The sequence below is a fragment of the Diceros bicornis genome, chromosome 12 (assembly GCF_020826845.1).
Source record: "Diceros bicornis minor isolate mBicDic1 chromosome 12, mDicBic1.mat.cur, whole genome shotgun sequence".
NCBI lineage: Eukaryota > Metazoa > Chordata > Mammalia > Perissodactyla > Rhinocerotidae > Diceros > Diceros bicornis.
In genome coordinates, this window is record NC_080751.1 from 45745016 (window position 1) to 45765853 (window position 20838).

The window sequence follows — 20838 nt, forward strand, 5'->3', positions numbered from 1 at the left end:
GTTTGTCTTATTGTTTGCAGGACAAAAAAATGTCTAAATTGCAGATGTGCACATTGGTATTTATGCAGAAACATTTCCAAATATCATTTTTGTACATTTTCACTTCTTTTCTGCAAAAAGTATTGCACTATGGAAACAATCAAGCAGACTGACTTTCTCTCTTCTCCCTTCCTATGGTCATTTTGGTGTCATTGGCAGAACAGCTGAAGCCATCTTAGAGACTTTCCTTTTAGATTGAGATAACATGAAGTATTAGTACTATCATTTCTCATTGTAAATATTTATTACAAGAGTTGATTTGGTGATATGTAAGTTGATTATTGCTATCTTTAGCTCTTTTAATTTGTTGCAAGAATATTTAATATTTAAAAAAATTTCTGCTACTAATAAAAGATTCCAAAAAGAGAACACGTATTGGCCAATACTTGACCAAAACTCAATAACTGACATATTATTCAAATAGTGCAATGCTTGCCACATCACAGCACAGGTAGAAAATATTAATATTTGTATTGTACACTGATGTAAGCTGGAGCCAACTAGCCTGGAGACTCTGCCTGCATCTGGCTCACCTAGCTCCCCAAGGGTTGAAGGGAATCATTATCTTAGCACACCCCACTTATTGGGCAGCCTGGTTGGAGAGAGCTTATCTAAAACACTGCTGTTCAAAATGTGGTCTTCACATCAGCAGCATAAGCATCACCTGGGAGCTTGTTAGAAGTTTAGAATCGCAGTCTCTATCCCAATTTACCAAATCAGAATCTGCATTTTCCTAAGATTCCTAGGTGATTTATGTACACATTAAAATTTGAGAGCACCAATCTAGAAATACGGGGTAATATTACTAGATGGGAGGTTGCACTTATTGGGCATTAACAAAATAGCAAATCATTAAAATGTTTGTTTCCCTTGGAAGAAGTTGTACTAATGTGGCACTGCCTGGGATCTGAGGTTTGAGAACTGAGCTATAACTGAGCTATAGCTTTTCTGTCATCATGGAGGTTCTCTAGCATATTTCTTTAGGTGAGTGTGGAGGATAAGGAGGATTGCACCTAACAGCCATTTTATCTTCCTTCAAGCTTCAAGTATGCTTCATGTACTGCAGAGACTGGTAAGCAAAAAATCACATCCTTCAGACTCTCTTGCAGCTATTATTATGGAAGTACTTAGATTTCAACAACCAGATGCTTCCACACAAGATCTGGAAGTCTGTTTCTCTGACAGGCACAGTTGTGGAGGCATTTTTTTTCTTCTGTAGCAGAGATACAAGAAGTCCCATTGTTCAGTCGTTAGCTTCAGGAACATCAGGCAGCGTGGGGCAATGTATCCATTTTGCTGGTTCAGATTGCAGATGGTATGGTGTGATTCTGGAGCTGGCTGTGCAAGTGGCAGCTTCCTGATCCTGGTGGCCTCCAGACAGTGGCTGTGGGGGTGTAGTTCTGAAGCTGTCAGTTTCTCAACAAGGAAAAGCACAGCTCTTTTCGTATCCTAGTTCTGACGTATGGTTTCGAGAACCACTCCATTAATACTTTCAATTATTCTTTAAGTATTTTAATTCTTCCAGCTTAAACTAACTGGAGTGGATTCTGTTCTCTGCAACTGAACTTTGATTGATATAGTCTGCTCTATCTGTTTTCAGGACCACTCATGTATTCATTGATTTATTGGCAAATATTTACTGAAGGCCTTCTCTGAACAGGTGTTGATATATAGATATATTTTCAGATGTATAAAACAGTAGTTTTAGTTTGTACAAATTATATGTTGCCTTAAAAATTATATTCCTAGGAAAGTAGTTCCATCCAAATAGGGCAGAAAAATTAAAAGTTCCGTTTCCAGTCACGATTGATAGTTCATATGTCCTCATTAGTACAGTGAAAAGAAGGTGGGAATTTTGAGACAAACGATTAGTCTTTCTGAACTTCATCTGCCAAATGGAGACAGTAAGGACCTGCCCTGTCTGCCTCATAAGGTTTCTGTGAGAATCAAATGAGGCAATGTATGTGAAACTGCTTTGTACATAGTATAGTGCTACACAATGCTGGTTATTTATTTATAATTAGTAATAATAGTAACTTTATCACAAAGTTTTCAACATCAGATGCTTATGATACCACCTTTAAAGAAAACTATTTTTGTTTGCCTAATTCTCAATTCAGTGAAAATTCTGATTTTCATATAATGGTGTTCTTAAAGACAAATTGGAGAGTCACTACTCACTTTGTGAAAAGAATTTTCACTTTTGAAAAATACTCACAATAGGAAATCTTTCATTAAATGTGCCTATCTCACCTTTAATACAATTGATTTGTAAAATTATATACATTTTGGTACATCTAATGCACAAAATGAACCATATTTGTTTAGTTGTTTGAAAAATGGAATTATATTTTTAAAATCATCTCATTTCAAATATGAGTGAGGAGCAAATCAAACTGTAGATTAGTCTTGAGAAACCTGCATAGACATAATTTGCAAAATTTACATGCTTTGTTTTACGTGCTTTTTCTTTTTTTTTTTAAATTTTTAAAAAAATTTTATTTATTTATTTTTTTCCCCCAAAGCCCCAGTAGATAGTTGTATGTCATAGCTGCACATCCTTCTAGTTGCTGTATCTGGGACGCGGCCTCAGCATCACCGGAGAAGCGGTGTGTCGGTGCGCGCCCGGGATCCGAACCCGGGCCGCCAGCAGCGGAGCGCACCCAACCGCTAAGCCACTGGGCTGGCCCCTTCTTTTTCTTGAGCTATGAGAAAGAGAAGGTTAATTAAGACCAACAAATGTCTAGTCAGTGCCTACTATGTACCAGGCATTGTTCTAGGTGATGAAGATACAAAGACGAATGAAGTACAGTCCTTCCCTATCCTACAGTCCAGTCGAGCACTGCCCAAAGCAGCAGCCAGTTGTACATGTGGCTATCGATCACTTAAAGTGCGGCTAGTATGACTCTGAAACTGAATTTTACATTTCATTTAATTTTAATTAATTTAAATGTAAATAGCCACATGTGACTAGTGACCACTTTTTTGGACAGCACAGGTCTAGGCCAAACCCAATAGCAGACTTGTGGCTACCAAAGGAAGGATGCATAGGCAAAACACTTTTCTTCCGTCTTAAAATAAAGGTGGCCTATTAATTTCCTGGTCTTAGAGGTGAGGGGTGGGGAAAATACTGCAATGGTTTAGGAAAGTAAATAGCAACAAGGGAAACAATTACACAATTCTGTTTACAATCTGTTCTATTCGATTCAAATGCCCCCTAAAATATTCAGAACGCAAAGATGTTGCTACGGCCAAGAAAGCTGAAGACAGCAAAGGTCAAAAAGCCAAGGTCTAAAACACCTGATTTATGTGTTATCTTTAGCATCCCTTGTCATTTTTATAGTGGTCTCAGCATCAAAGATCAAGAAAGATGAATGAGCGAATTCATAACTTGCTTACCAAGGAAATTTCCTTGATGGGATGAGGTGGGCTGTTCCAAGATATTTTTATTCTGAAATTAAAATAGAGTCAAATTAAAAAAGACAGAAAAGAAGAATTGAGAGCTCAAGTGGTAGCAACTACTTGTTAATTTTGTTTTATCTATATTTTCACATGCAAGATGAATTTACTTTGATAAATTCTATTTACTCTCAACTGTGGACAGAAATGCTATGATTTCACTCTTTATTAAAATTATGTTTAAAGATGTCTAAAACACAATCAATTCACACGTGTCAGAGAGAAAAATGAAAATAGTTTAAATATTTCTAAAACTAAGATAAGTGGCTATAACTGATAACAAGAATCTGAATTTTACCTGTCATTATCTGGTATATGAGCCAGTCCTTCTAAGGTCAATCTACTTTATTTTTGCAGATTTATTACAAATTATTATTTTTTAAAGAGGTCAAACATGGTGGCAACTCTAGCCCCAAGGCGGATATGCATGAAGATAGCACCTGAAGGCGAATACCACTGTGGTTACACTTGACTACACAGGGAGCTAATATTGCTCAAGGCACTTCCTGCGGGGCCCATCCTCTTGGAACAGGGGCTTCTTTTCACCATAATTAACCAAATGTGGATTGAATCAAAGGGGCTAGTTTGGGTAACAGCACGCCAGTGCTCATTTTTGGGGATCTCTGTCAAACAAGAAAGTGGTATCATCACAAATAGTATACTCTGGATTTGAAAATGTTTCGTAGGAACTAATTGATTTGTCTCTGAATGGACTTTGGTCTAAGCTGGATTTCACATTAAACACGTCTTAATTAAAATATACTTCTACGATTCCAATCCTTTAGAAATGTGGCTCACAAGTAAGGTGTGCATGAAGGTTTTATTTTATTTTTTGCAGGAGCTGAAGCAGGAAACCAAAGTTTTGTATATTCAATGAAATAGCAGCTATACCGAAAATTGAGTTTGGGTATGAAAACCTCATAATTTGCATCTCTAGTTGTTCAAATCATGCATCCATCAGAAAATGGTGACACTTTTCTTATGATTTCTGGGCCTTTCTTATAGAAATGAAATTTAAAAATGAACATTAAAACAGTGCATTATATTTGTAATTTCCTACAGAAGCATATACCAATGAAAATGGTGAAAACTATAATCTATTCACCGCTTCCCAGAATTACTGCTGTATAAACGCTGGCAGAAATTAGTGAATGAATTATTGATATGAAGTATTGATAAATGACTGTAAATTTGATCTGTATGTCCATGGCAGTAAATAACACAATAATTAAATCATCATTCTTCATGATGAAGAATACAGGCTCTGGACTCAGATTGCCTGGGTTCCAATTCTGTCTCTCTAGCTTACTGTGAGTCTCTTAACCTCTCCTAGACTGTTTCTTTAATTGTACAATGGGCATAGTATAGTAATAATAATGTGTCTGTTAGAGGGCTTCTGTTAGAATTTATTGACATGACACTTGTAGTGGTAGCACAGTGCCTGGCACATTGTAAGTGGCTGTTATTATTATTACATATATATTATATGTGCCCTGTAGCCAATCTCTTAGGTATGTGACTTGTTTCCTCAACTTGACTGCAAGCTTTGAGAAGGCAGGAACCAGCTCATATAGTTTTCTAGTCCCTTCATCACTTAGCACAATGTCTTATAAATTACTTTACATAGGTCAGCAATGAGATTTAAAACTAAATGGCAATTTGGGGCTAGATTATAAGGACCTTGACTCTCAGTTTCCCCAGGCCTGCCCTGGACTTGTCTCCTACTCTAGTATAACTGCCAAATTCCCTTTGAGTTGTGGGAACCAGAGCTCACGGCTGCTGCCTACCTCAATCAACAGCAGCCAATCGAATCAAGCACTCAGACAATTGGCCAAAGGCCTGAGGCTATATATAGTGCAAAACAGATTCTAGATTGAATTAAATAACTGACTTATTATTCTCATGGCATTTAGGAGCTGTTTCCGAGTCTCTTCGGTATTTCCGGCTACTAGGCAGTGTGTAATTTCTTTATCTCATCTGAGTTAAATCACGCAGAATATAACTTACGCCCTCCTTCTTTAGCTCTTCCCCTGGTATAGCGATGAGTAAGTTAGCATTTTCCATATCAAAGAACCTACTGTCACTGTCACTGAACAACTCATCTGCAACAAGCTCAAAGGTCACTCATGGTCAATGTTCTGACCTATGTCCTTTAAACATGCTTTTTAAGTTTTACTTCTTCAGTTTTTCTACTTAGTTTGATTTGAGCTATTTGAAAAAAGAATTAAGTTTAGTAATTGGTACATATTGACTGCTACCTACTGTTAGTGAAGTAAATGCTGAGTACAGCAGCAAGGTTCGGCAAGGCTGGGTTTCCTTATTAATTGATGTGAGAGTTGCATTTTTAACCTGGTATAATCCATAGGTTGGATTTAGGCTTTGAGAATTTAAAATATTTTCACCATCACACGAAATATTTGGAGAGTTTGTATAAGGCCTTCTGCCTTCTCTCATTCTTCCTAATGCTCTTCCTCATCTGTAGCCAGCTCCAAAGCTCCCTCTTCTATCCATTTCCATTTTATCTTAATTTAAAAAATAAATTTCTAATTGTTTTTTAGTTCTATTTTGTCAGTGTACCTTTGCAGCCACACACAAATTTGATTATAGCCGTAGAGCGCTGTGAAAAAGTTTTGCAATTGAATTCCAAAATGACAGGCAGTGTAAATTATAAAGTACAAAACAGTGTATGTTAAAGCATTGTCAATAATAAAAAAAATGGCTTTTCTGGAGGAAATAACTTTGGAAAGGAGAGAAGTAGGCTGGGGGAGGAAACAATACACACTGTTAGGAAAGGAAGAGCCACATTTTAGGGAAGCATTTGAGGGACAAGGACAACGGAAACACTTAAGAGACTCTTGATCCTAGGCAATTGTCCAAGGCTTACGTCACAGAGGGCAGTTAGGTTGCTTTAGATTTGCCAGTTTCTCTCCTGAAAGATATACTGGACATTTACTTCCCAGGGATCACTCATTCAGCATTGTGGAGCACCTAAATAGTGCCACCGACTGTACAGGAACTGGGTTTGCAAAGATGAAAAGAGCACACACAGTTCCTGTCTTCAAGCACTCCTAGTCTTTAAAATAGAACATGCTGGCTGGTCCCGTGGCTTGGCAGTTGAGCGCTTGCCATCTGCTACTGGCGGCCACGGTTCGGATCCCGGGCGCGCACCGAGGCATCGCTTCTCCGGCCATGCTGAGGCCCCATCCCACATACAGCAACTAGAAAGATGTGCAACTATGACATACAACTATCTACTGGGGCTTTGGGGGGAAAAAAAAAGCAGGACGATTGGCAATAGATGTTAACTCAGAGCCGGTCTTCCTCAGCAAAAAGAGGAGGATTAGCATGGATGTTAGCTCAGGGCTGATCTTCCTCACACACACACACAAAATAGAACATCCTAAGAGGTAGGTATAAAGGGCCCTCTTGCAAAAAGAGAAAGCAGCAACTAAAAGCTTGGAAGAGTCTTCAGGGCTCCACAGAGGAAGTGAGCTGTGGTCTGAAGGGCAAATAGAATTTTGATAAGGCTTTCGTATGTTTCAAAAATAAATGACAACGTGAAATAAACAGACTGCCCAGAAGAGAAAGAGTTGGGATGAAGGATGAGATTTCATATGGAAGGTTTAAAAGACATTTACTTGGAGCAGGAACTTACATAGATAAGTCCCCTATAATTGTCAGGAAAGAAGGGTCCAGATGAGAAATGAGTGCTAACTGATCAAACTAACATTCGCCCATGTGGAGCATTTTCTTCAGACTTGCACCTTGCTGCATTCAGTAAATGTTCACTGCTGTTCTCGAATATCTAGCTAGGGACAAGGAGAGAGTCCGCCCACTTCCATCAGATTTTGCAAACGACATAGAGAGAAGGCTCCTTTCATGGTTGCAAATCCTTTTTCCCCTCACCCCCTGCAGTTTCAGGGCTGTGTGAGGTGTATCTACAGGGATTTTAGAGGTTTTCCTCATCCTCTTTTGAAGAGAAGTAATAAAAGCATTTAAATTAGCGGGAGCGTGGTTAACACCCGCAGCCCTGGCCCTACTGCATGTCTCATCGCCCGCCCGGCCTCACCCCGCGCCTCGCCTCAGGTTAGCCTAACAGCGCTAACGGCCGCGGCGCTGCAACGGCTCCTGGGCGGCGCGCGGGGAGCGTTGCGCGGTCGGGACTCGGAGGCTAGCGGCGAGTTCAGAAGGCGCAGGGCAGGGGGCAAGGCCGGTTGTGGGCGGCTTTTGACGAACAGCCATTCCAGCCAATTGGAAGCCTGGTCGACTTTTCTCCCTACCAATAGGGAGCGAGGCCCAGGCTGGGGGGGGGGGGGCGCATCCCGCGGGCTGCGGCTGGATTCGATCCTGCGCGGCGGCGGCGGCGGCGGCGGCGGCAGCGGCGGCGGGGGTGGAGGCTCGGCCTGGGCTGCAGGGAGGGGATTAGGGGAGGAGGGAAAACCGGAAGCCACGGTCGCGTCCCCATCCTTAGATTCGCTCTCCTGGGCTGGTGAACGGAGACAGAGGAGGAGAGAGAGGCTGAGGGTTGGCTCCGTGATAAAGGGGAGCGGCCGCTCCGGAGCCTCCTCCCGGGGCGCCCCCGCCATCCCGGCCGCTCTCCGCACTCACCGGCTCCAGGGCGCGCGGCCCCCGCAGACCGGCCGGCCGGCCGGCAGACCTTTGCTGAAGAGGCGCTGCCCGCGGCGGGGACTGGCCTGCGGCGTCCGAGGCCCCGCGCCCCGCCGCCACCCCCATCCGCCTGCCAGCCGGCCCCTCCAGCCGCCGCCATGTCCTCCTCCTCATCCTCCCCCAGGGAGACGTACGAGGAGGACCGGGAGTACGAGAGCCAGGCCAAGCGCCTCAAGACCGAGGAGGGGGAGATCGATTACTCAGCCGAGGAAGGCGAGAACCGCCGGGAAGCGACGCCCCGGGGCGGGGGCGATGGCGGCGGCGGCGGCCGGACCTTCTCACAGCCGGTAACAAAGCGCGGCGCCCCGTCCGCTGTGCCTGGCGGCTCCCCGGGGAAGCAGGGCCCGGCGCGGGGACTCGGCTCGGGGGCCTCCCGCCCGCCTCGTTTCCCTTTCCTGCCGTGCTGCCCGGGTCGGGAAGCGCCGGCTTTGCTCTTTGGGGCTTTTCTTCTTCGCCCTACCTGTTTCCCGCATCCCTACCGCGAATCCGGCCCCGGCCTGGCCGCAGGCCCCGCCGCGAGTCGGCCGCCGGCCCTGAACTTGGGGAGGGTCGCGGGGCGGGGGCGGCGGGGAGGCGTTGTTTCCACTGGGCCGGGCTCTGGTGCGCGATTAGCTCTTTGTTAGTCTAAGTCCTGCGGCCGCTGGCCGGCGTCGGGACGACCCTTGAGCCCCTCCGCCCGCAGCATCTGCGCGCTGGTGACGATCGCAGGATGGTGGCGTCGGTTCCGCCGAGGGCTCTCCTCGCCCGGGTCCAGAGGAGAGCCGTAGCTAAATGACAGATTACGCCCTGGCGCTCCCACCCTAGTTCTCCTAAAGGTTTAATTAAAAAATTTTCCCTCTTGGTAGGCATGGCGTGCACGCTTTGCCACCCAGTTTCATGATTACGGCTCAGTACCGTGTTTAGCTTTCCGGTAAAAAAAAAAATGTGTTGGTAGGTGTTGGCACACCCTTACTTCCAAGTAAAACAGATCTTAAGATCAGCTCAGTTCTTCATTGAGTTTGTTCCACATTTACCCCACGAAAGAAGGAACAGAACTCAGGACTGCATTAAACACACGTTCCTAGATTCTTGTTTCATCAAAAATGTTAGCTGGAGGCAGAAGGAATGTGAAAATCGTTTTATTCAGAGCAAGTAGTAACTCAGCTTCAGTTGGATGGAGACTGTAAGGAAACAAAGCAAAGCAAACGTTTTTGCCCTTTTTTGGTGCCCTAAGCCTTATCTCGTAATGACTTAGATGTTCTTTAAACATTGAACACATTTTGTGATTTTTTTTTAAAGCAAACTTTACCTGAAAGTTACAAAATTATACACATGTATTCTATTATTAGATTAAAATGTTTCTCATCCTTTATAAGAGGCAAGCCTTTTAGCTATTGTTTGATTTTTTTATGTAAAAGATTCTGGTCAACAGTCCCCAGTGTTTTCAAAATACAATACTGTGACAGATCAGGTTGCAACACATTTAAAAAAGGAACTTTTTCTTCCTCTAAATAAAATCGTTTCCTTATGGTTAGATATTACTTTGATTTTATTGTCTGTTTATTTGGAATATTCAAAACGTACCTTGGAAGTGTGAATAAAGGAAGTACATTTCTTCTTAAGAAGTTTTAGTTCAAATCCAACTCCATTGTGGAAGTTGGAAACAGGAATATTATAACTGATATTTAGATGTATTGGATCAGTGTATTTCTTTTGCCAAAAGTGTTGCTTGAGTTTTTGTGCAGCAGCATGAAATGTCTTTCATTAAGTATGTTAAAAAGGTACTTTAAGCAGTTTATAAAAATTTTTTTTTGAAGACATTAAACGTTAAGTGAGTAGTAATATTTTGGATACTGGGAAGAAAATAACATATAATTAATATATCCAAAGTGAATTGTATGGAGCAATGGAAATAGCTCTGGGGCAGGGCTTGGGGAGAGTCAGGAGTCTTAGCACAATCTGTGTGACCTTGGGAAAGTCAGTTAACTACTATTGAGTTCTGTTAATCTGTAAAATGTCAAAGTTGAGCTACATGCCTTCCATACCTGAAGTTGTACTTCAGTAATTAACGTAATACAGCTTTTAAATTACCCAGGCAGGAACTAATATATATACGGATTGAGTTACAAATTCTAATTTTTGTTTATCTTACTGCTATGTTTCTTAGAGGGTGAATTGCTTTTATTTAACAGTGGAACCAGTATTGCACCGCAAAATCTAATAAAGGCTTATTGTTCCTGTTTTTAAACATTTTTCTTCATGTAATTTTTGGTAGTATTTTGAAATCATTGCAACTATGGAAACCTGTACATAATAAAATTCTATTACGTTAGGAATTCCCTGGATAGAAGTTTGCTGTCTAGTGCGTCATCATCCAGAAATATGGTTATCCAACTAATTGAAAGGGTTTGGCTTAACCTCAGTGGTCCTTCAGCATAGCCAGAGAACTGATACCTTTGAGTCAAACTGTTAAAAGTAGATGCAGATTAGGTACAATGATGGGCGATCTTCTCAACTTAAGTTGGAAATTAGTAAAGTGTAAAGTGAGACTTCAAAGATTTACGTTGTTTGGCTTTTCCTAATTAAGTTTTCATGAGTGCTTTAATAATATATTAACTAAATTTAAAGAGGAAAGTGAGTATTTAATAAAAAGTGTTTCTACAAATACTCCTAATTTAAAGATGAATTGATCATTGTGAATGATTGTGGTGTTTTTAAGGTGTAAAGAGAAATGAGTTAGTAGTTTGGGTGTGAGAAATAAGACACCCTTCAAATTTGTGTCTTCTGGCACTTATTTTGAAGAGCAAAAACTCTCAGAGTGTTTCAGATTCACTGGGCTGCATTGTTGAACAAACCTTGGTTATGGAGGTCAGTGCTGTGTCTTATAAAATTACTTTCTTCTCAGGGAGTGTTGTTCTTTAAATTTAGTAGGCATGACCTTCAAGATCATATTAATAGTAAATTTCTGTGTCTGCTTTTAAGAAAACAGCTTGACTTCCGAATATTAGGGTTTTACTTGGCAAAACCAATTGAGAAATTGAATTGGGAGGTTACTTAGAAAAAAATCTGCTTTTAAAAAGACGGGTATCAATAAAAATTTATGGAGTGCCAGTTCATTTTGGAGACGTGCAAGTTTTTCTTTTACTCTCTTCTGCTGGTGAGAAACAGGCAAATCAAAGATTGTTCAAGTGATTTGTTTGCTGATGAGGTAAAAAATTTAAGTTTCTCAACTCTTAATAAATAGACTTGTAAGATGGCAAAATGCCAAGATAAAAATGTAGATCCTAGGATTTCCAAACAAAGGAATATACATTATGTAGAAAATCTAGTTTGAATTTAAGATACACTATTATACTTTAATGATCTAAATTACAGAGATGATAGGAATATTATGATGGCTTATTGGATGAATATGGGATGGAAGATGGGATGAGGTCACTTTGTTAGTGTAGTCCCACAGCAAAAGTTTAGAGACTGTGACATTGAGTATAGTAATACACTCTGGGGAATAAAAAAGTTCAAGGATGTGTGCCCTGCAGGTAAGTGCCAGAGCCTTGAGGCTTTTATAGCAGTAATATCCTGTGTCTCCTTCAGCTAAACTGCTGCGGTAGAGTGAGGATTTTCAGGCCTAGTTTTGGGAAATGAAAAGTAGTAGGTTTAACTATCTTTTGGTTTTGTAGGTTTAACTATCTTTTGGTTTTAACAAGTGACGATATTTCTTCGTGTTAGCACATACAGTGAAAGGAGCTGTCAGTAGAGCCATAAACCCAACCAAGGCAGGTATCTTGGCTCTGCTACCAACATACTTTGTGGCTTAACTTCTCTGGAACTCAACTTGGTACCTATCACATGAGATAGTTGGGTTAGATGATCACTGTGATCTCTTAACTCATTAAAAAGTAATACTTGAGCCCCTACTGTGTGCTAGGTGCTGTTCTTAGTAATGGGGAAATAATAGTAAAAAAAAATTACATATTTAAAAATCTTTGATTATGCATCATTTAGTGTTTTTTTTTACTCTACAAAGTTGAATACAGCTTTCAAAGCTTGCAGTTGCAGCCACAGCAACAACTCAGATGAACTTAAGCAAAACAAAAAGTGGGCAGGGGTTGGGGAATTGATTACCTCATGTAACTGGGAAAGCAAAGTTGTGGCACTAGTTTCAGACGTGGCTGGATCCAGGGATTTAGATTATGTCATAGAGACTTGGTTCGGTCTCTTTCCATATTTCAGCCTATTTTCTTTATGTAGTGATAAAGCTAGGCTTACATTCTTATAGCTAGCAAATAAAGAGAACACTTTCTCTCCCCCAGTGTCCATATCTATCCCTTCTGATCAACCATTTTTTGTCTCCCCCTCCCATCAGCTAATCACTGGGCTACCTCTGAAGTTGTGGAGGCATGACTGTGTGATTGAGAATACCAGTGGAATAATATGGAGTTGAGGAGTTTTTCTTTCCCTCCCTCCCTCCCTCTCTCCCTCCCTTCCTCTTTCCCTTCCTCTCTCTCTCCCTTCCTTTCTCTCTCCCTTTCTCTCTCTCTCTTTTGTGTGTAACCAGAAGAAGGGGGAATGGGTTCTGGGTAGGCAAAACCAAAAGATTTCTTTCTACTACATTAGCAAAAAAATAAAGATTATTTTTTAAAAGTTATTTGAATCATATGGCTGTTATTTTTAATCTTTGCTCTGTAATGTGATCAAATGTACCTAAAAACTGTGGATAGAAAAATTAAAGGGTTTCCCATATTTTGGATCTGCTGTATTATTTCCTCAAAAAAAAAAAAGGAAAAAGACCAAGTAAAGAGAAGTGATTGTTTAATTTAGTAAGAAAAAATATGTAGTTAATTCTAAGCATAGTGTGAGTTAAAAAATATTTGCAGCTGCCCCTTAAAACTACTTTGATCTTGGTCTCTATGAAGTATCCAAAGTAACGAGGGGATAATCTTAAATATCTGGAAATACCGTATTCATTTCTTGGTACTGTGTTGATAAATTCTAATGTATCCAGAGAAAGAAGGAGAAGGCACTTGAAATCACACTGTAGGAGGAGTGACAGAAGAACCTGAGGGATATTTAGCCTGAAGGGTAAGCTTAGGTGTGATTTAAGAAATCATTACAAATAACTGGAAGGTTATCATGTAGAAGAGAGAAATGTAGATAAAGGTAGGGAGTGCCAACTAACATTTATTGAACCCTTGTTCAATAACTACATCCAGCACTGTGCTAGACGTTTTATATTTGTGGTTCCATTTATTTATTGTAATCTCGCATAGTAAGGATTTTGGTTTCTTTCTTTCTTTCTTTCTTTTTTTAATAGTGAAACTGAGGCTCAGAAAGTTTAAGTAGTTAGCCTATTCACTGAGCCAGTAAATGTCCAGAGATTCAAACGCTGGTCTGACTCCAAAGGCCATTTTGGATAGGAAAGTACAGGGAGACAGATCTGAGTGCATATTATGAAGAACTTCCTAAAAATATAATGGATTGTCTGATGAGGTAGTGTGTTTCCTGTCATTGGAGGTATTTAAGGAGAGGCTGGATAATCACTTGGCAGTGGGTCTGTGTGTGTTTGGTGTTGGGGGATGAGTTATTGAATTTGAGGCTGGTCTTTTTTAATCCTCTAATTATAGGAGGGCAGAAAAGGTTGTTCAATGGCTGTAGAGCACATATGAGTTTTCAGTTAAATTGTTGCTTTACTACATGAAGAGATGTAAATGGGAATTCTCAGTCCTCTCAGATAGAAGCTTCATTTATACTCTGCTGAGCTTCCCTTCTCTTCAGTAGAGCCAGGTCTTCAATCTGCAATAGTCAAAATTAGTACTTAAGATTGGTATTATTAGAGTTTGTCCCTGAGATAGCCTTTGAGGGGCTGGGAGTTTGGAATGGTTATGATGAGACTGGTCTATAGCATGCAGTGGGGACTAAATAATGCCTTCATTATAATTGACCCAGTTTACCTGAAGAAGGGATTGAGTAATTAAAAAAAAAAAAAGTTATGGGCCCGCCCGGTGGCACAAGCGATTAAGTGCGTGGGTTCTGCTGCAGTGGCCTGGGGTTCACAGGTTCAGATCCCGGCTGTGCACCGACGCATTGCTTGTCAAGCCATGCTGTGGTAGCGTCCCGTATAAAGTAGAGGAAGATGGGCACGGTTGTTAGCTCAGGGCTAATCTTCCTCAGCAAAAAAAAAAAGGAGGAGGATTGGCATTGGATGTTAGCTCAGGGCTGATCTTCCTCACACACGCACACACAAAAAAAAGTTAAAAAAAAAAGTTAATGTAAATTGCAGATGTGAGTTCATTTGCTGGATGCTCACTTGGAATATTGTTTCTAGTCTGGTAAATGGACCAGGAGAGAGCCTAGATAACTAAACATTTGAAATGGAAAGAATTTGGCCTTCTGTATGAGAAAGGATTAAAAAAAAACTCGTTAAGCTGGAGAAGAGATGATCAAAGTATTAATATATGGAGAGGGTAAACAGTATTGATTTACTCACCAAATGCATAGAAGAGGTAATTTTAGGGTAGGTAAAAGAAGCTCTGCAGATGATTTCAGATTTTTTATCACCAGTGTGTAGTATAGGTAGAGATAAGAAATTAATTGATTTAAGAAAAGCATTAGTATTTGGGGGGAAAGAAATGGGGTGGTGAAAATATAGTTTAAAAAGATATCTTTTATTTTATTTATTTATTTTTTTTGTGAGGAGATCAGTCCTGTGCTAACATCTGCCAACCCTCCTCTTTTTTTTTTTTTTTTTGCTGAGGAAGACTGGCCCTGGGCTAACATCTGTGCCCATCTTCCTCTGCTTTATGTGGGACGCCGCCACAGCATGGCTCGCCAAGCTGTGCGTTGGTGTGCGCCCGGGATCCGAACTGGCAAACCCCAGGTCCCCGCAGCGGAGCACGTGCACTTAACCGCTTGCGCCACCGGGCCGGCCCCAAAAGATATCTTTTATTTTTTTTATTTATTTTTTTGTGAGGAAGCTCAGCCCTGAGCTAACATCCGTGCTAATCCTCCTCTTTTTGCTGAGGAACACTGGCCCTGAGCCAACATCCACCGCCAATCCTCCTCCTTTTTTTTTTGCCCCAAAGCCCCGGTAGACAGTTGTACATCCTTCTAGTTGCTGCCTGTGGGACACGGCCCCAGCATGGCCAGAGAAGCAGTGCGTCCGTGCACGCCCGGGATCCCAACCCGGGCCACCAGTAGCGGAGTGCGCGCACCCAACCGCCAAGCCACCGGGCCGGCCCGATATCTTTTAATATATCAGTTTCATATTTGGAAACAACCCTAGGTTTTTTTTTTTTTTTAAATAAAATAGAGAAAGGATGAGAAATTTTTAAGTTCAAGGAAAAAGGACATAATTTAAAGATAGAAATATCAAGGTAGGTAAACTCATGAATGGCAGATTCGTTGAGTGGGAATAAGGGAAATATGGGTATGGGGTACGTTTTCAACCTTGAGGTTAAGATAATTTTTCTTCCCCTAAGTACCGTATTGATTGCATTTAACATCTTCCAGCTTTTAAAGAATGACTTAAGTCTGGATCGATTCCATTTGGGAAATATAATTAAATAATAACATATTAAAATCAGATCTTTTGAGGGAGTTTTAAATTGTAATTTAAAATCCATTTTAAAAATCCTGTAATCCGGGGCCAGCCCCATGGTTTAGCGGTTAAGTGAGCACGCTCTGCTACTGGCGGCCCGGGTTCGGATCCCGGGCGCACACCGATGCACCGCTTCTCGGGCCATGCTGAGGCCGCGTCCCACATACAGCAACTAACAAGATGTGTAGCTATGACATATAACTATCTACTGGGGCTTTGGGGAAAAAAAGGAGGAGGATTGGCAGTGGATGTTAGCTCAGAGCCGGTCTTCCTCAGCAAAAAGAGGAGGATTAGCATGGATGTTAGCTCAGGGCTGATCTTCCTCACACACACACACAAAAAATATCCTGTAATCCATTTTTTTAATGAGAAGACCAATTTGAAAAATAGTCATATTTTTTAGCACTATATTCAAGATAGTGGTTATCCATGATAGGAAGGGAAGTAGGAGGAAGAAATGTGTTCATCTGATAGTGTTTTATTTATTAAACTGGATGGCCAGTTAATGAGTATTTTTTGTATTGTTCGTCATACCTTTTTGCAGGTCTTAAATATTATATAGTAATTGCCCAACTTTTTATTATGTAAAATGTTCAATTATATATGTGCTTCACCTGGATTCAGTAATTTTTAACATTTTGCCATTTAGGATTTTATCTCTATATGTGTATATCTATATTTATATACATACTTTTTTTTCCTAAACTATTTGAAACTAAATTGCAGACATCATGACAATTCATCCCTAAATATCCCAGCTTTCCTAAGAAGAAGGATATTCTTTTCCAAGACAATAAATAATTCCATGATATAATCTAATATCCTGTCTGTATTTAAATTTCTTTAAATGTCCCTAAAATATCTTTTATAAAAGCAGTTTTTGTCTCTTATAAAATGAATGCTCACATATTGCATTTGGTTGTTGTCTCTGTTTAGTCTTAATCTGAAATCTTCCTCCCACTATTTTTTGATAGTAACTTGTTGAAGAGTCCAGGCCAGTATAGTTTTCTTTTGTACTTTTACCTTTGCCAAATGATTTCTAAGGATCAACTAAGATGACTGTTATTTCTTGCAGTTTATTATTGTCTAGTTATTTTTAGAGTAAAACTTGTTATTTATACTTTAAATGTATGCTCTAAATTAGGTTTTTAGGTATTGTGTAGAGCTCTTCTCCTGCATTATTGTCATCCAGTTTCTTTTGAGCTTAATGGTGATAATACATATTTGGTTGTTGAGTTTCACCTAGGCAGAGAGTCTCGTTTATTAAGGTTGCTAGCAGAGTGTTGGTTTACATAGCATACAGTCAGAATGATTCGTTTCGAACTTAGTGGCATGTTATGAATATCTGTTTAACCATAGAAGAGACTCAGCGTAAACAATTCAAATGCAATCTCGAGGATTGAATTAATATTTGCAAAAGACTGAATTTATTTGTTGGACTTGACAGTAGTGTAATAGTAGTCCCATGGTTACTTTTTGTATTTAGATCACTTCTTTTCTTTAAACTCTGACATAATTTTTATTGGCAGGGCACAAGACTGTTATATTTTTCTAACAGTCTTTATAATAAAGAAAAACTGATGAGTTTTTAAAATAGCCATAAAAGGATTTAATTTTCTTAAAATGATTCTTAAGTTTTAATGGTAAATATTAGTGCTTTTAGATTAGTCTGTTTGTGGGAGGAAAAAACCTTTCATTTAATAGACTTTTTTTGGTATATATATAGATTATATGTGGAAGTCATTTCTGAAGTGATGCAAGGGAGGTGCCTAGTGGCTAGTTGTTAAGTGTAGATCTTTGTCTTAATAGAACTTAAATAAGTAAATGAGAGAGCTGTTTTCATTTTCAAATTAACTTTCACATACATAGACCCTTTTAAAATAAACTTTAAGAGCATATATTTATATTTTAAAACTTCCTGTTGGGCGTACTCAAAGATACACAGTACTCCATAGAAGCCCAGGAAGGCTTGTATTTTTGAGTACTCCTTGTTTGTTAGTAAAGATGGTACTTTGTATAAATTTAAGTTGTCAACTGTACTCCTAATTGAATGACTTCAAGTTGTAGTGGGACTAGATAACCAATTAAACAGGGACAAAAAGTATATAGATCTATAATATAGGAAAAATAAAGTATATAATCTTTATATTAAAGAAAAATTTTAAATTGGGACTTTATGTTCATTTGGACTACTTGAGATTTTGATTTTATGGAGGTAAAATGAAATTGTGAGTATAAAATATTTCCAATTTTAGCATGCTGAAATTTTTTCTGAGATCTCCTTGAAGTTGAAATAGGTAATTAAATAACTTATTTGTACTTCTTATTGAGAGAGAATGCTCCCTTTTAAGAAGTGAAAATTTTCATGCTAAACATTTTTTTTTTTTTTGCGAGGAAGATTAGCCCTGAGCTAACGTCTGTTACCAATCCTTCTCTTTTTGCTGAGGAAGATTGGCCCTGGGCTAACATCCATGCCCATCTTCCTCTACTTTATATGGGATGCCGCCACAGCATGGCTCTACAAGCAGTGAGTCCGTGTGCGCCTGGGGTCTGAACCTGTGAACCCCCGGGCCGCCACAGTGGAGCATGTGCACTTAACCGCTTGCGCCACTGGGCCGGCCCCCATGCCAAACATTTAATTGATGATCTTACTCTCGGGACCCTTTGCTAACTTGTGAATTGCAATTTGGTTTGGGATTTTTTTGTTGTTGTTGATGAAGATTTGCCCTGAGCTAACATCTGTTGCCAGTCTTCCTCTTTTTGCTGAGGAAGATTCTCTCTGAGCTAACATCTGTTGCCAGTCTTCCTCTATTTTGTATGTGAGCTGCCATCACAGCATGGCCACTGATAGACGCATGGTGTAGGTCCACGCTTGGGAACCGAACCCGGGCCGCCGAAGCAGAGCACACTGAACTTAACCACTAGGCCACTGGGGCTGGCCCTGGGATTTTCTTTTAAATGTTTTCTTTTTAATGCAGAATTTAACTTACTAAAAGATGCAATTTAGACTTTGAGAGTTTTTAACCAGACGTTATTTTCTCTTGCTAGGAGACAGGTGGAAGTCATCATAAAGTTTCTGTTTCACCTGTTGTCCATGTTCGAGGACTCTGTGAATCTGTGGTGGAAGCAGACCTTGTGGAGGCTCTGGAAAAATTTGGTACAATATGGTAAGGACAGTAGGGACTTCATGCAGATTGAAAACAGCATGGTGGAACAAGCCTTGATTGCTTGCTGCAAGCCTTGGTGTTTAACCGTAGTATATATTAAGTTTGCCTATGACTGTATTTCTTTGGAACCTTTTAAGCCTATTATTTTTACCTTTCTGGGATGATGCCTAGATGTATTTTTGTGGATCCATGCTCACCTCTCACTCCCCACCTAGATTGTGTGTAAAATTGATTATTGCATCTTTCATCTGATTTCCAAATGAGTCCACGATTCCTTCTTAAACACTGCTTTAAACCAATGAGTTGATTATGCCCTTCATCTTCAGAGTTTCAAGTTGTGGTACTTTAAATACTGATTTTCGGGGTTTTTTTGGTTTATTTTGGAATATTTAGGAATTAATCGGCAACTAAAAGTGGGTAGATTAAGAGTAGGCATTATTTGCTTAGGTGAGTTCTTATGCAGATCATGAGCAGTCAGTCTTTTATCCTAGCTTGCCTTCCTTTTGTGTTGTGTTTCACTTAGGCTCCTCCTTTCTCTTCCCACAGCTGGTGTATGCTTAACAGTATCCACTAAAGTGAAAATGTAATTAGAAAAGTGAATCTGCTGCCAAAAATAGACACTCAAAAATTCTTTCTAAATTATTTTGGAGTATGCCTGGCTGTTGTTCCCTTCTTAGTATGGATAGTCTAGACTTGATTTTATTATTATTTTTTCCGTGGTGAATATGTTTGGGGTTTTTGTTATAGGCATCAGAGAACCAGACTAAGTCAAAATACATAAACAGGAGAGAAATTTCAATATATTTGCTGAGATAGCTTGATTGTTTTAATTTTATAAAAAAACTTATGTGGAGTTTTTGAGTTCTGAAAGGATGATGCATAAATAGATGGTGGGGGAACGATCAGAGATGTCCAATAGAATGGAAATGATTGCTTCAAAGGAGTAGGAGTAGTGTTAGTTGACACCTTCCAGCATCTTTTTTATTAATTTCTTTAGTGACCTCATTGAGAGGTGGATGACTTGGCAAACCTGTTGTCCTCAACTTATGTACCAGAGAAACCACTGTTACATATTGTTTATCCTTGGAGGTGCAAATTGGGAATCCACATGAGCATAAGAAAGCCCATTTCTTGAAGTATCTCTAAGATGACTGTATCACTTCTTTAGTCATTTGGAGTGGATATTGGAAATTAAGTCTGTCTTGAGAGTTATGTATTGAAGCAGACTCCTTAGACCTTATTTAGACTTGTGTGTTGGCACTGTAAGGACCTTCTAAGTGGTGCGTTGTCCTGTGGAGTTATAAAGAGATAGTTTATTTTTCTTCTGTTCTTATATATATAGGGCTTTTTAAGTTATTTTCTTACAGCCAAGAAGTACAGAAGCAGTGTCAGAAACAAGTTGATGAGCAAATACAGTTGGAAACTTTAGGGAAATACTAACTATATTGATATTTTGATGTTATTTACGACTATGACCTGAATGTTGGGGATTAAAGAAATAGAACTATTTGCTTAAGTTTGTGAGTAATTTAAATTACTTTTGGGTGGCCTGTCCATTTTTAGACTCTATACTCTTGGATACTTAGTCCACGGTAAAGTGTTCCATATGTGAGTGTTATTCAGTTAATTTGCATAGTACATCATTCTGCCCTCAAGATTGGTAGTTATGTGGATAGAAAAGTTGTGAAATAATTGGAACAAATTAGTGTATAATTAAGAGATTAATTGGCATAAATATATATAATAGGAGTTTGAGTTGTATGAAATGATCTTGAATAAGAGGTGGCTGCTATTAAAGCTGAAAGAACTTTGGACAGCCTCCAATGAGGAGTAGATATTTTGATTCAAAATGTTACGTTTATAGAACCTTTCCCTATTTATTTGTTTGTTTATTTATTTAGTGGTGAGTGTGTGTGGGATTATAAAGAT

General features: G+C 39.7%; 1 protein-coding gene and 1 long non-coding RNA gene across 3 annotated transcripts in view; one reads left to right on the forward strand and one right to left on the reverse strand.

Moving 5' to 3' along the window:
* Window positions 1–678: 678 nt before the first annotated feature.
* Window positions 679–8867, reverse strand: LOC131412042 (uncharacterized). Its single transcript, XR_009221693.1, has 3 exons — window positions 8627–8867; window positions 3439–3490; window positions 679–2744 (listed from the first exon to the last, which is right to left on the reverse strand). It is a non-coding gene; the product is annotated as an uncharacterized LOC131412042 (long non-coding RNA).
* HNRNPLL (heterogeneous nuclear ribonucleoprotein L like) overlaps window positions 7879–20838 on the forward strand; it is a 42850-nt gene continuing 29890 nt past the window's right edge. For both annotated transcript variants that reach the window (XM_058551401.1, XM_058551400.1), the window contains exons 1-2: window positions 7879–8453; window positions 18791–18909. In XM_058551401.1, coding sequence (XP_058407384.1) covers window positions 8265–8453; window positions 18791–18909 — 308 coding nt within the window. In that variant the 5' untranslated portion in view covers window positions 7879–8264. The remainder of the gene's footprint in view (window positions 8454–18790; window positions 18910–20838) is intronic.